Source organism: Vespula pensylvanica, chromosome 17 (genome assembly GCF_014466175.1).
Source record: "Vespula pensylvanica isolate Volc-1 chromosome 17, ASM1446617v1, whole genome shotgun sequence".
Taxonomy (NCBI): domain Eukaryota; kingdom Metazoa; phylum Arthropoda; class Insecta; order Hymenoptera; family Vespidae; genus Vespula; species Vespula pensylvanica.
In genome coordinates, this window is record NC_057701.1 from 270,905 (window position 1) to 283,756 (window position 12,852).

The window sequence follows — 12,852 nt, forward strand, 5'->3', positions numbered from 1 at the left end:
AGAAATGTTGTTAAAATTTGTATTTAGAAATATTTTCCATATTTCTACAGTATTATATTATATTACTAACTAATATTTTGTCAAATAATATCTAATCTTTTTTCCAAATAATAACTTTATTATTAGAAGGCATACTAAAAATTTCTACAAGTTTAATATTGTTTTCTTCTGCCATTTTTTCTAATTCTCTCAATTCTCTGAGGCCCCAATCAGAATTCATTGATTTTAAAGATTTGTCAAATTGTATATTACTTTCTGGTGTGATAGTGCCGTCAATAGCGTAAGGACCGTATGTAAATAGAACACCATTAGATTTTAATAATTTTCCTGCATTTTTAAATAAACCGATTGAGCATTGATATGGTGCACAGTGCATCATATTAGCATTATATATATAATCTATACTTTTTTCAAAAAAAGTACCATTACCCCACGTTTGATAATCGGTAGTAATATCTATTTTTAAAGGATCTTTTATATTGGAAAACCCATTAGCATGTGCGGCAATACTTTCTAATAATCCTGTTTCGTATTCCGAAGGATAAAATGTAACGTGTGGGAAATGAGGAGCAAAATGAGCAATGTGTTGTCCCGAACCCGAGGATATTTCCAGAAACTTCTGACTTGTACCTCGTTGTATATATCGTCGTAAAACTGATAAAATAGGATCCTTATTACGTTCTGCCGCTGGATATATCAGTTTTTTAGCAGCCATACTTGTGGACCTACTTTTTCACAAAATAACGTTTATAGTCCTACCATCATTTAGTAGTTGTAATTTATAATAGAGTAAACGAATAAACATATTCTTAAATAAGGATCTTCCTCACCTGTGACTAGCAGCACAATGAATTATGTTCATAGTTGATGATTACATTGGTGCAAATATATATCAGAGATATTTAACAATCTGAAAAATTGAAGAACTTTATACAGGATAATAAAATATAAAAAAGAAGAAGGAATACATCTATAGATAATGAATTTATTTTTGTTTTTAATAGGATTTATATTTTTATGACTTATTACAATGAATTCTCCTACAATTTATTAATTTACTATATAATAACTATAAGTTTAATGAGTTTTTAATGATTTCTTTTGTCCAAGTTTCTTTTTGATTTAGAAACATGTTCTTGATTTTTCTTATTTTTTAGTGCATCTGGTATATATACCGAATGTCCTGTTTTCTTTAAATGTTCAAATAACTTGTTTTTACTAGGAAATTCAGCTCTGCAGGAAACACAAAAATGTGCTAAATCCTGAACATCAGCTATTCTATCCTTTTTATTTTTATATTTGTTGTCATTTTCTACTTTACTGCATATTTTCTTTGCTTCCTTTACTTTATTATTCTTATTTTTTTCGCAGGAAATTTGTTCTTGTTTTATCACATTATCAGTACTTTCAAAAGTCATTTGTGTCTTTTTATTCTCAAGATCTTTTAAATCAGACTCATTAGTTTCACCACTGCAATTTTGTTCTTCTGCTTCTGCACATATTATCTTAGGTAATTCTTTATTGTTCATAGCAATTTTACTTAAGGCAACTTTCCTCTGCAGTTGCTTTTTACGTTGTTTTTTTGACAGCCATATGTATTCATTTATGCTGTTGTCCTCTTCATCACTATCATGTTCTAGATTTTGTATATTCCTTCTCTTCTTTTTCTTTTTCTTCTGTTTAGTCTGTACTACGATGTCCTCTTCATCTTGATCCGACATTAACTCATCCTCAGAAGTTAGGTTTTCCTCTTCATTTTCTTTCTTTATCATTATTGGTTCATCAAACAATTGTGGACCAGTAGCCAGGGTAATATCTTCTGTATTAGATTTTTTTGCCCAAGCATTTGGAGGAGTTTGAGATTTTTCTTCTTCATCAGATATTAATTCACCTTCAGAAATCTCATGTTCATTATCATAGCTGGTAGTGTTACTTATATTAGAATTTAATAAAAAATCAGGTAATTGTGAATCAGTTGCCAACTTTACTTCATCTCCTGGAGTATTATAAGAAGTTGTTATAGTGGACATAGACTCCGAGCTCGTATCACTTTCGTCTGTATTTTCTTCAATATTTTGATCATCCTGTATCATAGATTGTCTCATGATAGCAACATTTTCTTTATGTTTTTTCGAATTCTCATGATTTCCAAAAGCTTTATGCGTTTTAAAAATTTTATTGCAGGCTACACAGTAAAGAGTGTTATCATCAATGTTATTTTCATTTTCTGAGTCTTTGTCAGAAGATAACTCCTCTCCAAATTCAGCAGCCAGATTTGCTTCAATATTTTTAAGTTCTGCTTCAACGTTTGAAAATTTGGACCAGTCCGATACAGTATGTTCTTTTAAATATTTTTGTCTTTCTAGTAATTGCATTTTTTTGTGCTCTTCTGTCTTTTTTAAATTTTCTTTGACACGTTTGGCAAGCAATGCAGCATGTGCTTGTACTCTTTTATCACGTTTTCTAATAAATGCAACCAAATTCCTAACTTGCTCGTTTCTTTCTCGTTTTGCTTTATCGCGAATTTTTTTATTTTCTTTTTCAATAAGTCTAAGTACTTTCCTGTTAGGTGCTTGTCGAATATCATTGGTATCTAACCAAGCAAATGACTTTTTTGTATTGTAACTTTGCCAATAAGCATAAAATGGATGAACAACGTCTTCATAAGAACTTTCAGAATTTCCAAAATTAGGTACTTCTTCATTAGAATTACCTTCTGTAGCAAATGCAGTATCCTCTTCTATTAATTTCTCAAAAGCTGTTCTATAAACAGTATAAAAACCTTTTTCATCATCATTATAACCTTGGAAACAGCTAGTTGAAAAATATTGAAATAAATCAATTGTATCATCTTTTTTGTATTCTTCCATATTCCTCAAAATAGCTTCTCTATATCTATCATACCATGCACGTTCAAGAGGATCGCTTAATACCTCCCATGCTTGTTGAATTATTAGAAATCTTTCTTTAGCTTCTTCTGGTCTATCAAGATTTTTATCTGGATGCCATCTAAGTGCTAATTTTCTATAAGCTTTTTTTAGTTCATCATTGGTGACATTTGTTGGAACACCCAACACATCATAATGACACTTCATTTTAATATTGATACTTATAATATCACTGCGATTTCTTGAATTTAATAGTAATACTTGCACGTAATATTATACTTGTGTTAATATTAACATATATATATATATATATATTTGTTATATATTATTTCATAATGATTACTTTCTTAATTTTTTTCTTTTTTTTTTTTCTATTTTATTCTAGACGTTAAGCATATATTTTATATTTTACATTTGACGTTACGCATATATTTTATAGATATAATCTTACCGAATACTAGCGAACAGCAGTCAATCGTCTTTAAGAATACAAGAGAAAATGAATTGACTTTTGAGTCCAAATATAACAACTATAAATCTGTATAATTCTTGCACTTTTATCTTTTTATGTACGTATATGACATTGCATGGTTACGTTAATATTTACAGCTATATTAACGGCTACATTCAGATTATACGGTTAGAATTTTATAGCCATGAAGTTAGTTACAGATATGTCGAAGCACCAAATTATTGGAACGATTTTTAAAATTTATTTCGAATTTTAGTACGTCATGTAATTAATCTTTAGCAAAAAAAAAGTATTAAGAAGTTAATCGAAAAGGTTAAGAGTTATTAAAACCATTTAAATTTTATTCAATATTATTATAAATAACTAAATCTACACTCCTGGCATTATTACTCTAGGGATCTTTTGACATAGAACAGCTGATTGTACGATTTACTTGAGTGACACAATCCTCACATCAAGATGGCCGCGATCGTGAAAGTACAGTAGAGAAGGAGCGATTTTCGGCATATAAAGCCAATTTTGACGTTTGAAGTAGTTGTCACTGTTAGTCGGTGTTTCTGGTAAATATTTCTGCATTTTTATATGTTTCATTTTGATAAATACATGCAAAAGATCGCAACGATATCGAAAAACATGTCAAGATCATTACGATTGTCAGTGACATCTTGCGAATATAATATAGCAGACGTCTTCGCTGGAATTGCTTTCGATAATTCTTTAAGATTATAAACGATTATTGTTTCAATGTAATATGACAGGAAATTCCTTTCCATACGTTTATTCGATTAGATTTATTTTTTTTAAATTAAACATATTAATATTGTCGATGCGAGTATGTTACGATTCCGATGAAAATACGTTATTGACTTGTCATTTATTTATCAGAGAGTTATCTTTTTTGTATCATATAGCCTATCTAGTTATAAATCATGTTTGTTCCCAGATTGTTTCTTTTTTTATTTATTTATTTATTCTTTTTTTTTTTTGATAGAAATTTCAGATAGAACAATAGAAGCTTACTTTATTTGTTATTTTTAATTGTTCAACCATAAATGAAAATGATATAAAACTTAAAAATTTAGTAATTTTTTATTACTAGTAATTTTTATTTTAATAAAGTACTTTTTAAGTTTACAATAATTTGTACAAATTTAAATTAATTTTCAGATAGAACTTCAATATGACAGCTGGTACAAGTTTAGTAGTCCCTATAGTACTATGGGGTCGAATAGCGCCAACTCATTGTATTTCTTGTGTTTATTTATCACGAGACCAAAAAACTTTAGTTACGGGATGTTATGATGGTCAGATATGTTTATGGCAAGTTGATCCCGAAACGCTAAAGGTGGTTATATTTTGTTTTTTTATAAAAAACTTTACTTCGTTTATCTTGAAATTTTTTTCTGTTTTTTTTTTTTCTAATTCTTTTTTTTTGTTTTTTAGATGACACCACGATGTTTACTTGTCGGTCATACTGCTCCAATAATGTGCCTAAGTCGAGCTAGCGTTATCATGGAGCAAAACTATATTGTTAGTAGCAGTGAAAGTGGAGAGATGTGTACTTGGGATTTAGTTGATGGAAAATGTCGTGAAGCAGTAAAACTTAACAATGTCCATACGCAAATGTTGCCTTATGTCTCAGCTGGAGGAGAAGACGTTAGATTATTTTGTTCTGGGTATATAATAACTTCATTCTATTTGTTTCTATGTAAATATTTAACAAATTTATAATATTTTTTATCATATATATATATAGGTATTATCCAGAGGTTTTAGTAATGGACCCATTTAGTTTGGAAGTGCTATTCACACTAAGTTCTCGAGTGAATCCTGATTGGATTAGTGCTTTGCACGTTCTACGGCCGGCCAAACGGAAAGGTCGGTTCTACGTGCATACAAGTTAGTTACACTTCATCACACCTACGCTTATACCATACAATGCTATCTTATCTTCTACCAATCTTTTATCAATTTGTATTATGCACATATTTATTTATTTTTACAAAAGGAAATAGAATAATGAAAAATGAAGCTGGTATTCTATATTGGTTTCATTTGTTTATACTGCTATGTTAATATTTCTTACATTAGTTAGACATCTGAAAATTGAAAATTTATCAAATTGTGCATAGTACTTTTTGGTAACTCATAAGTATAATTTTGTAATGTTTCTCCACTGGTTCAGTCTTTTTGAGTTCATTTATCTCTTATATTTTTATCTTATTATATTGTTTTATAATGTGGAAACATCAGTATAACAAATCTTCATACTATGGTAAAAAAAGAGGTATTAACCTATTATCTCTCTTTTATGGTTTACTATTGCATTTCAAATTATGCAATTAATTCAGAAAAGCTTTGTGCTTTGGGTATAATATATAGATTTGACTATGATAAAATTCCTTTTAATTTAGAATTTTTTAAGATGGCTAAATGTAAGGGTATTTCGCGACTTTTTTGATTCGTACATTTTATAATCTAGTATTGGTAATATATATAATAGAGTTGGAATTTTAATATAAATTACATTGTTGCAGCATGTAAATGCGAGTGGATACAATCCAGTGCTAAAGCACTGATGTTCAACGCTATATCACTTCTGTCATCAATTACTTTTCTTAATATTATATTTTTCACAAATTATCTTTCTCTTTGCGTTACACTTTGTGCCATTGGTAGAAAATGAGTCAATATCACTAATCCTTGCACTATTACATTAACACATACTATTCATGCTTCTTCTCATCGAACATGACATTCTACATTTTAGTCTATTGATAGTATACATTACATTTATACTGACATGCATTGACTTAATTTCTTATACTAATTTGGTATACTGTACCTATCGTAAGTATATACTAATAATATTTATTTTTTATATAAAACTTATCTGTAAATATAGTTATTAAACTTAAGGGATTGTTGTTTTTGCTGAGATTAAATAAGCATGTCAATATCTTATTTTTTCTTTTTCTTTCTTTCTTTCTTTCTTTTTTTTTCTTGTAATATACTAACATCCTAAATTAAATAAGGAGCTCGTATTATTACGCACACAAAGTAAATAGATGGATTATTAAAAAATGCCCCCTATAGATATGTTAATTTTATTTCATTTGATTTATCAATCAAGCCTTTATTATTTAGATTTATTTTTGTATATATACATAAAACTGCATGATGTGTTTAGTTTTGGTACAGTCTATCTCTGTTTCTATGATATAAATAAAACTTTACTAGTAGAATGTAAATTTTCTATTTTATTGTACGCATGGAAATGCATGGGGAAAGTTTTTGATTATATAGTTAATAATGTTTATTTTCAAATTTTATTAAGAAAAACTTCAGTATAAAGTTATGATCAATTGTATAACTTATTAAGATTTTTATTGCTTAAAATGCTACAATACCTCTTAAGATTTAGTTAACGCGCAACACAGGCGCTTTAATTCATTTAAAGACGACGTTGTGTTGGCTCTGACAACGACGGGTACGGTCAAGGTGTGGACGCTTTTGGGACATGAAAATCGTAACAGCGAACCTCTTTACGAACATGAGAGCAAACAAATACGATGTTTAAATGCTCTTGCGATGACTTGCTGCCCGTACAACCAACGTACGGTTCTTATTGTATGCTCTAAGTATTGGCAGGTTGGTTGTAATTTTATTCCGAATTATAAATATATATATATATATATATATATATATATATATATATAGCTATAATATTATCTTATATTATTATATATATTTTTTTTTTATAAATTTGAATTATATAATGTCAATCTTTGTTTTTTCAGATATTCGATGCCGGCGATTTTTCGGTCCTATGTTCCATAACAGCGCCTCGGGGTGAACGTTGGATGGCTGGTGATTTTTTGGCTGCAGATCGTGTTATTCTCTGGAGTGATGAGGGTCATGGCTATCTTTATAAATTACCAGCTAAGTATGTTCGTGCAAAGAACAAGTTTATTTGTTTTTTATTGCTTAGATTGAGATCTTGAAAAGCCCTATAAAAATTATTGGTGTTATCTATCTCCATAATCATATAAATATTTTGGTAATACAAAAATTTCTAATTTCTAATCTATTCCAGCCATCTAATTTCTTAATATCTCTCTTTTGCACCTTTTAATAAGTAATCGAAATAGTTTAATATTTTATAGGGTATATGTTATATTAACAATAGTGTACTTAATATGATAAAACTAATATCCATTATTACATATATAAGTAATTAGAATGCTTGTCATTTGTATTAGTATATTAATTCTTAATCTTATCTTTTGAATTTGTTTAAAAAAATCAGCTTTTCTTAATTTTTAAATTGGAGCTGGATATTGCTCTGTAGAAGCACCTGCTGGCAATGCACAAATTCAATATTTTTTTCTCCCAATTTTTTTCTTCCATTTGTCACACATAACAGCATATTAGATAGATAATTATTTAGTGTCAAATAATAATTCTCAAAAGTTGATTTTAATTATTATGCGTTTAATATAATCTCATTGTATATTTTTTTTTATTTTTAGTATAAACATTACTAAAAATTAATATTATTTATTTCACAATATCATCTAATATATTTACACATAATCATTTATCTTTTACTAAACGAAAAATTATTTCTGTTTCTTTTTCTAAGGAAGTCCTATGCTGCATTTTTCTTAAACATCATTAGATTTGTTTAATTATGTATAAATACTCTTATATTTAATTCTCACCTGTCACAAACATCACATGCCAATTAACACGATGATCTGTTTTACGGTGATGTGTCTTTTCTACATAACATACATCTACTGCACTCCATGGGTGGTCTGGTCTTCTAGCAAGCTGAAGGGCAAGGCTCTCAGCAGGTAACCTCCGTATAATCACTTTACAACGTCTGTTCTTTTATTATAGACCTATCTCCATTCTATCTTAATCTTACTGGTTTTTGGTATTTTTTTTTTGTTTTTTTTTATTATACGATTATTATCATGGTTTTCCTTACATTCATCCCTTTACTTTTACTATCTCTCATTTATTTCCTTTATTCATATCTCTCAGATTTCCTTTGTGTTTTTTCTTCTTTCAAACCTTCTGCTGCTCAAAGACTCAAACTATATTTTTTGTCTCATTATGCATCTTCCATTTCATCATTATTCATTGATGAAGTATGATCAATTGGAAGTAATATAAATAAAAAAAGAAAAAATATATATATTGTCTTATAATTTAAATACAATTATATTTAGGTATATTGCCTATTATTTTATTGTACTTGTATTACAAGCAGCATTATAGGTTTATCACAATTAGTTATTTTACATATTAACTCATGTAATTTTTGTTAATCATCAATTAAGTGAATATTTTTTATAGATTTACTATATAAAATAACTACTCATTTTTCTTACAATATTTCATTCACTGTATCACTATGTTTAATTTGCTTGAAACTGCTTTGTATGCACCACTAATGCACACTTTTTTATCAAATATAAAATATGACAAAAGTATATACATGTGGAAAGCAATGTTGTAAAAGTATATCTAATTTTTTAATGTTTAATGATAATAAGACATTACTTATGGAGATACTTATTAATGTTTTGAAAAGATATCTCAATATAATAAAAATGGTCATAAGTAATGTGTATATAAAATATATTTGTAATTTTTATTTTGTATTTTATGATCTCAGTAGCGTTGCAGATAACAAAAGTTTTCATACAGCTGGGACAGAGCACGATCAACCTTATCTTTATTGTATTCTGACTCAACCAGGAGATAAGGTAAAGAAAACATTGAATTGGTTGTTAAATTGTTAATCACGTTCCTCATTTCACTATTTTTAATTCATATGTATGCTTTATTTTTGTACTAGCCACTGTCTTGTCCACCTGCAATGAGACTAGTTACAGTTCAAAGACAGAGTAAAACATTAAAGTATTTACTTCGCGGGGATAGCGAAGGTGTCGTCGTACTTTGGAAAGTACCTGAATTAACAGCACAACAATTGGCACAAATATGTCAGAATGATGGTTCCTCAACACCTACATTATCGCCCACAGTTAAAACGAGTTTAACAGCTGCTTGGGAAGCAATGAAACCACCTCCTGTTGGTATCCTGGATCAATTGGATTCCGGAGATAAGAATGGTATTAAGTTGACTGCCAGTATATATCTACCACATCAAAGTCGTTTAGTTGTTGGCCGCGAGGATGGTAGTATTATTATCGTACCGGCCACACAAACAGTGATGTTACAATTGCTTCATGGCAATCATCAGCAATATGATGGTACAACATCCGTATTTTCTTTATCTATATGTTTTATGAATACGTAAATTCTTTTTTCATGAATTTTTTTAACAATCCACAGATTGGCCACCGCATCAGGTATTATTAGGTCATTCAGGACGAGTAAATTGTCTTTTGTATCCGCATGGAGCAGCACCACGTTACGATCGTGCACATCTTGTTTCTGGTTCCGTAGATTTTGCCGTGTGTCTTTGGGACTTGTATGCCGGTACATTGATTCATCGATTTTGCGTTCATGCCGGTGAAATTACACAATTGATGGTTCCTCCGGATAATTGTAGTGTATGTTAAGTTCTTCCTCCATTTATAATTAAACGGTATATCTCCTAATATTTTTCGTAATAAAAGTTATTCGTTGCAGCCTAGAATACAGAAATGTATTTGCAGCGTGGCATCCGATCATAGCGTGACTTTATTATCATTGGCGGAGAGAAAATGCGTTGTTCTGGCTTCTCGACATCTTTTCCCTGTAGTTACTATAAAGTGGAGACCGTTGGACGATTTTATGATAGTTGGATGTTCGGATGGTGCCGTATACGTGTGGCAAATGGAAACTGGCCATTTAGACAGAGTGTTACATGGTAAATATTTGTTACTTCAAACGTTGAAAACTCATCGAGGATTGCTTATAAAATATTTGATCAATTACTCCTCTCACTCTCTCATTCTGTAATATATCTAATATAGAATATATAAAGCCTTTTTCGTATTGCAGGTATAATCGCTGAGGAAGTACTGTTCGCGTGCGACGAGAATACTATGACAGCGGCTGGTGGAACTGCCGCAGGTGGTGAACTTGGATTAGCTAATCCAGCTGTACATTTCTTTAGGTAAATGAAATCTTGCAGCACGGATGGTGAGAACCTCATGTGAATTTGGCAATAGAACATTTGCAGAGTAATTTTATGCGTTATGATCAACGTTATCTCATTTCTGCAGAGGTTTAAGACATCGGAATCTATCGGCAATTAGGCATGCAACGCAAAGAGGTTTGCATCAATTGCAGCAACTTCATGGTGGCCATGGTACAGATCATGGGAGCCAAATAAAAGCCAAAGGATCACCGTTGATGATTCAAGGTTTTAGAAGCAATCCTAAGGATCCTGAAAGTCACATATTATTTTTTGATATCGAAGCATTAATAGGTATGTTCCCGACGTGTGTCGTAAATAATTCAACGAATGATTTGCTTCTAATGTTAATGCGTGATCATTTATTTAGTGCAATTATTGAGCGACGAGTATGGCACTATGTCACCAGGATCGTTAGAATCTCAAGGATTAATCTCGGCGTCCGAATATCAAAAGGTTGCTGCCCTCACTCAATCTGCGAGTCCAGACGCTCATAAAAAAATTGCAGGTATTTATTAATCAAGTCATTATGGAAGTTAAATCATTACGTAGATATGATATAAATCTTTTAATTGTTCTTGATCCTTAAATAAATGGAGGTATTTCACCTCGTGTATGTCTTTGTAGATTTTTTCGGTCGTGTCAAGGATAAGGCAGGTGACGTTGAACGAATTTTAAAGGAGAAGGACCGTCACGGTATCGTCCTTAATATTGTTTTTTGTCTTTCAACTTGTGGTTTTGTTTATTCATTATGAAACATCCTTCTTTCGACACACATCCAAAAGATCGTTCCCACATTAGAAGTGTGCAAGAGAACAATTGCGCCGATAATGATCAGTATCTGGGACAGCTGTTAATATGCTGTAATTCTCAGTATTTTTCTTTTTTTTTTTTTCCCCCTCTCTAATGGACTCTATGAGAAATTGTGCAATGCACATAATCGCTCGAGATTTGCATGTTGTATGAATGACTTCACGAATATTCTACACTTCATTTTATTTCACCTAATAACGCTAATCTATATTACGATACTTAAACAGTTCTTCGAACTTATGCAAACGTATTCTTAGCTTCCATAAATATTTTATTGAAGGGTGTTTGAAACATAAGATCAGATACAATTCATCGTAGTCAATAGATAATCCAAAGTAGGAGGTTCCTTCGATTATATCTTCGAAAATAATGCGTCTAAAGGAGTTTATTTCTATAGGTATATTGGCTAAGATGAAGGAAGGGGCGGAGAATGTGCACACTAAATTACAAGCTAAGGCAGAAAGTGTAGGCCTCAAGCCGTCCACTCTTGACGGCAAAGGTTAGCCAAAAAAAAGAACAAGGTGGCTTATGTCACTCATGTTACTGTGCATGGGTATTTCCGCCATTAGAGTTGACAATTTGCTTTCTATTTTTTGTATGTAGTGACAACGCATTTCTTGTTTTCACATAAAACAGGATTATCGAGTGTACTCGCTAATTTTCTAGCTAGCACGTGTGAAATATTATTTATATTTTATGCACGCATTTTTCAATTGTTAGCAGAGCTCATGGTAAGTTACTAAATTATATGGAAAATGACAATATAGAATGCAGATTACTTTACATGTGTAATAGTTGTCACATATTAGAGCTTCTTACTATTCGCTTATTACAAATGAAAGACATTAATATTATTTAATCATATTTTGATCGATCCATAGCCATTTGTGTATGCGTACGATTTAAACTAATCATTTATACATATAAAGTGACAAGCAACATTCGAACTGTTGTACAAGTGCATTATCATAGCTTCTCAATTGTATTCTTTTTCTTATGTTAATGTTATGTAGTTATACTATACTACGTTAGTAAGAGATTATTTATTTTGTGCTTTCCAGCATTGAAAGATATTAGGATTATTTCTTCATGTATTTTTTCAATCTCTAAAGTAATATTTTTTACAGTGAAAATTGATATGCCTTAAATTGACACGGTATGAGCGATCACTTAACGTAGCACGCATTCATCGCGTCGACGCACATTTGTGTATATTTTCTAGAGTGGTATTTAAATTGTAATTTATAATAGATTCTCTTATGTTTCATAGGTGACAATTGGAACAGCAATGATATCGCGAAAAACAATCTCAAAAGAAACGGTGCATTCAGTGAGCCAAACGCAACGATGGAAGTTGCTCAGTTACTTCTAAGTCTTTTACATGCATGGGGAATGGATCCAGACTTGGATCGAGTTTGTGAAGGAAAATTGGGCTTGTTAAGACCTATGGTACCAGTTTCATTCGGGGTGCTGTCTAAAGGAGGTATGAAAGTATTATGCTATGAATTATATGAATAGAA

General features: G+C 30.5%; 3 protein-coding genes across 14 annotated transcripts in view; 1 reads left to right on the plus strand and 2 right to left on the minus strand.

Moving 5' to 3' along the window:
- On the minus strand, nt 1–3,582 carry LOC122635260 (methyltransferase-like 26). Of its 3 annotated transcripts, XM_043825260.1 has the most exons (4): nt 3,340–3,582; nt 831–910; nt 430–728; nt 1–327 (listed from the first exon to the last, which is right to left on the minus strand). In XM_043825260.1, the coding sequence occupies exons 2-4, from the start codon at nt 860–862 to the stop codon at nt 92–94; spliced, it is 567 nt and encodes a 188-aa protein (XP_043681195.1). In that variant the 5' UTR covers nt 863–910; nt 3,340–3,582; the 3' UTR covers nt 1–91. The 3 variants fall into 3 exon arrangements, with proteins under 3 accessions (XP_043681195.1, XP_043681194.1, XP_043681192.1); XM_043825259.1 differs by having other exon boundaries at nt 1–725; XM_043825257.1 differs by having other exon boundaries at nt 1–728.
- Nucleotides 1,007–3,340, minus strand: LOC122635252 (dnaJ homolog subfamily C member 21). Its single transcript, XM_043825238.1, has one exon. The coding sequence runs from the start codon at nt 3,093–3,095 to the stop codon at nt 1,089–1,091; it is 2,007 nt and encodes a 668-aa protein (XP_043681173.1). The 5' UTR covers nt 3,096–3,340; the 3' UTR covers nt 1,007–1,088.
- The window catches only part of LOC122635244 (WD repeat-containing protein 7), a 21,068-nt gene continuing 11,757 nt past the window's right edge, over nt 3,542–12,852 (plus strand). For 3 of the 10 annotated variants that reach the window (XM_043825213.1, XM_043825212.1, XM_043825216.1), the window contains exons 1-18: nt 3,542–3,672; nt 3,756–3,920; nt 4,528–4,705; nt 4,804–5,036; nt 5,117–5,259; nt 6,821–7,011; nt 7,161–7,306; nt 8,193–8,219; nt 9,050–9,140; nt 9,233–9,647; nt 9,730–9,950; nt 10,030–10,249; nt 10,384–10,498; nt 10,608–10,813; nt 10,890–11,027; nt 11,147–11,215; nt 11,730–11,831; nt 12,603–12,815. In XM_043825213.1, the coding sequence (XP_043681148.1) occupies nt 4,541–4,705; nt 4,804–5,036; nt 5,117–5,259; nt 6,821–7,011; nt 7,161–7,306; nt 8,193–8,219; nt 9,050–9,140; nt 9,233–9,647; nt 9,730–9,950; nt 10,030–10,249; nt 10,384–10,498; nt 10,608–10,813; nt 10,890–11,027; nt 11,147–11,215; nt 11,730–11,831; nt 12,603–12,815 (2,695 nt within the window). In that variant the 5' untranslated portion in view covers nt 3,542–3,672; nt 3,756–3,920; nt 4,528–4,540. The remainder of the gene's footprint in view (nt 3,673–3,755; nt 3,921–4,527; nt 4,706–4,803; nt 5,037–5,116; nt 5,260–6,820; nt 7,012–7,160; nt 7,307–8,192; nt 8,220–9,049; nt 9,141–9,232; nt 9,648–9,729; nt 9,951–10,029; nt 10,250–10,383; nt 10,499–10,607; nt 10,814–10,889; nt 11,028–11,146; nt 11,216–11,729; nt 11,832–12,602; nt 12,816–12,852) is intronic. The other 7 variants (XM_043825215.1, XM_043825217.1, XM_043825221.1 and 4 more) reach the window with 7 other exon arrangements.

Excerpts from the sequence above, each read along its gene's own strand:
- LOC122635252 (XM_043825238.1), bottom strand. The coding sequence starts at position 3,095 with ATGAAGTGTCATTATGATGTGTTGGGTGTTCCAACAAATGTCACCAAT.
- LOC122635260 (XM_043825257.1), bottom strand. The coding sequence starts at position 862 with ATGAACATAATTCATTGTGCTGCTAGTCACAG. Across the intron at positions 729-830 it reads CATTGTGCTGCTAGTCACAG|TAGGTCCACAAGTATGGCTG; the intron begins GTGAGGAAGATC and ends TTTGTGAAAAAG.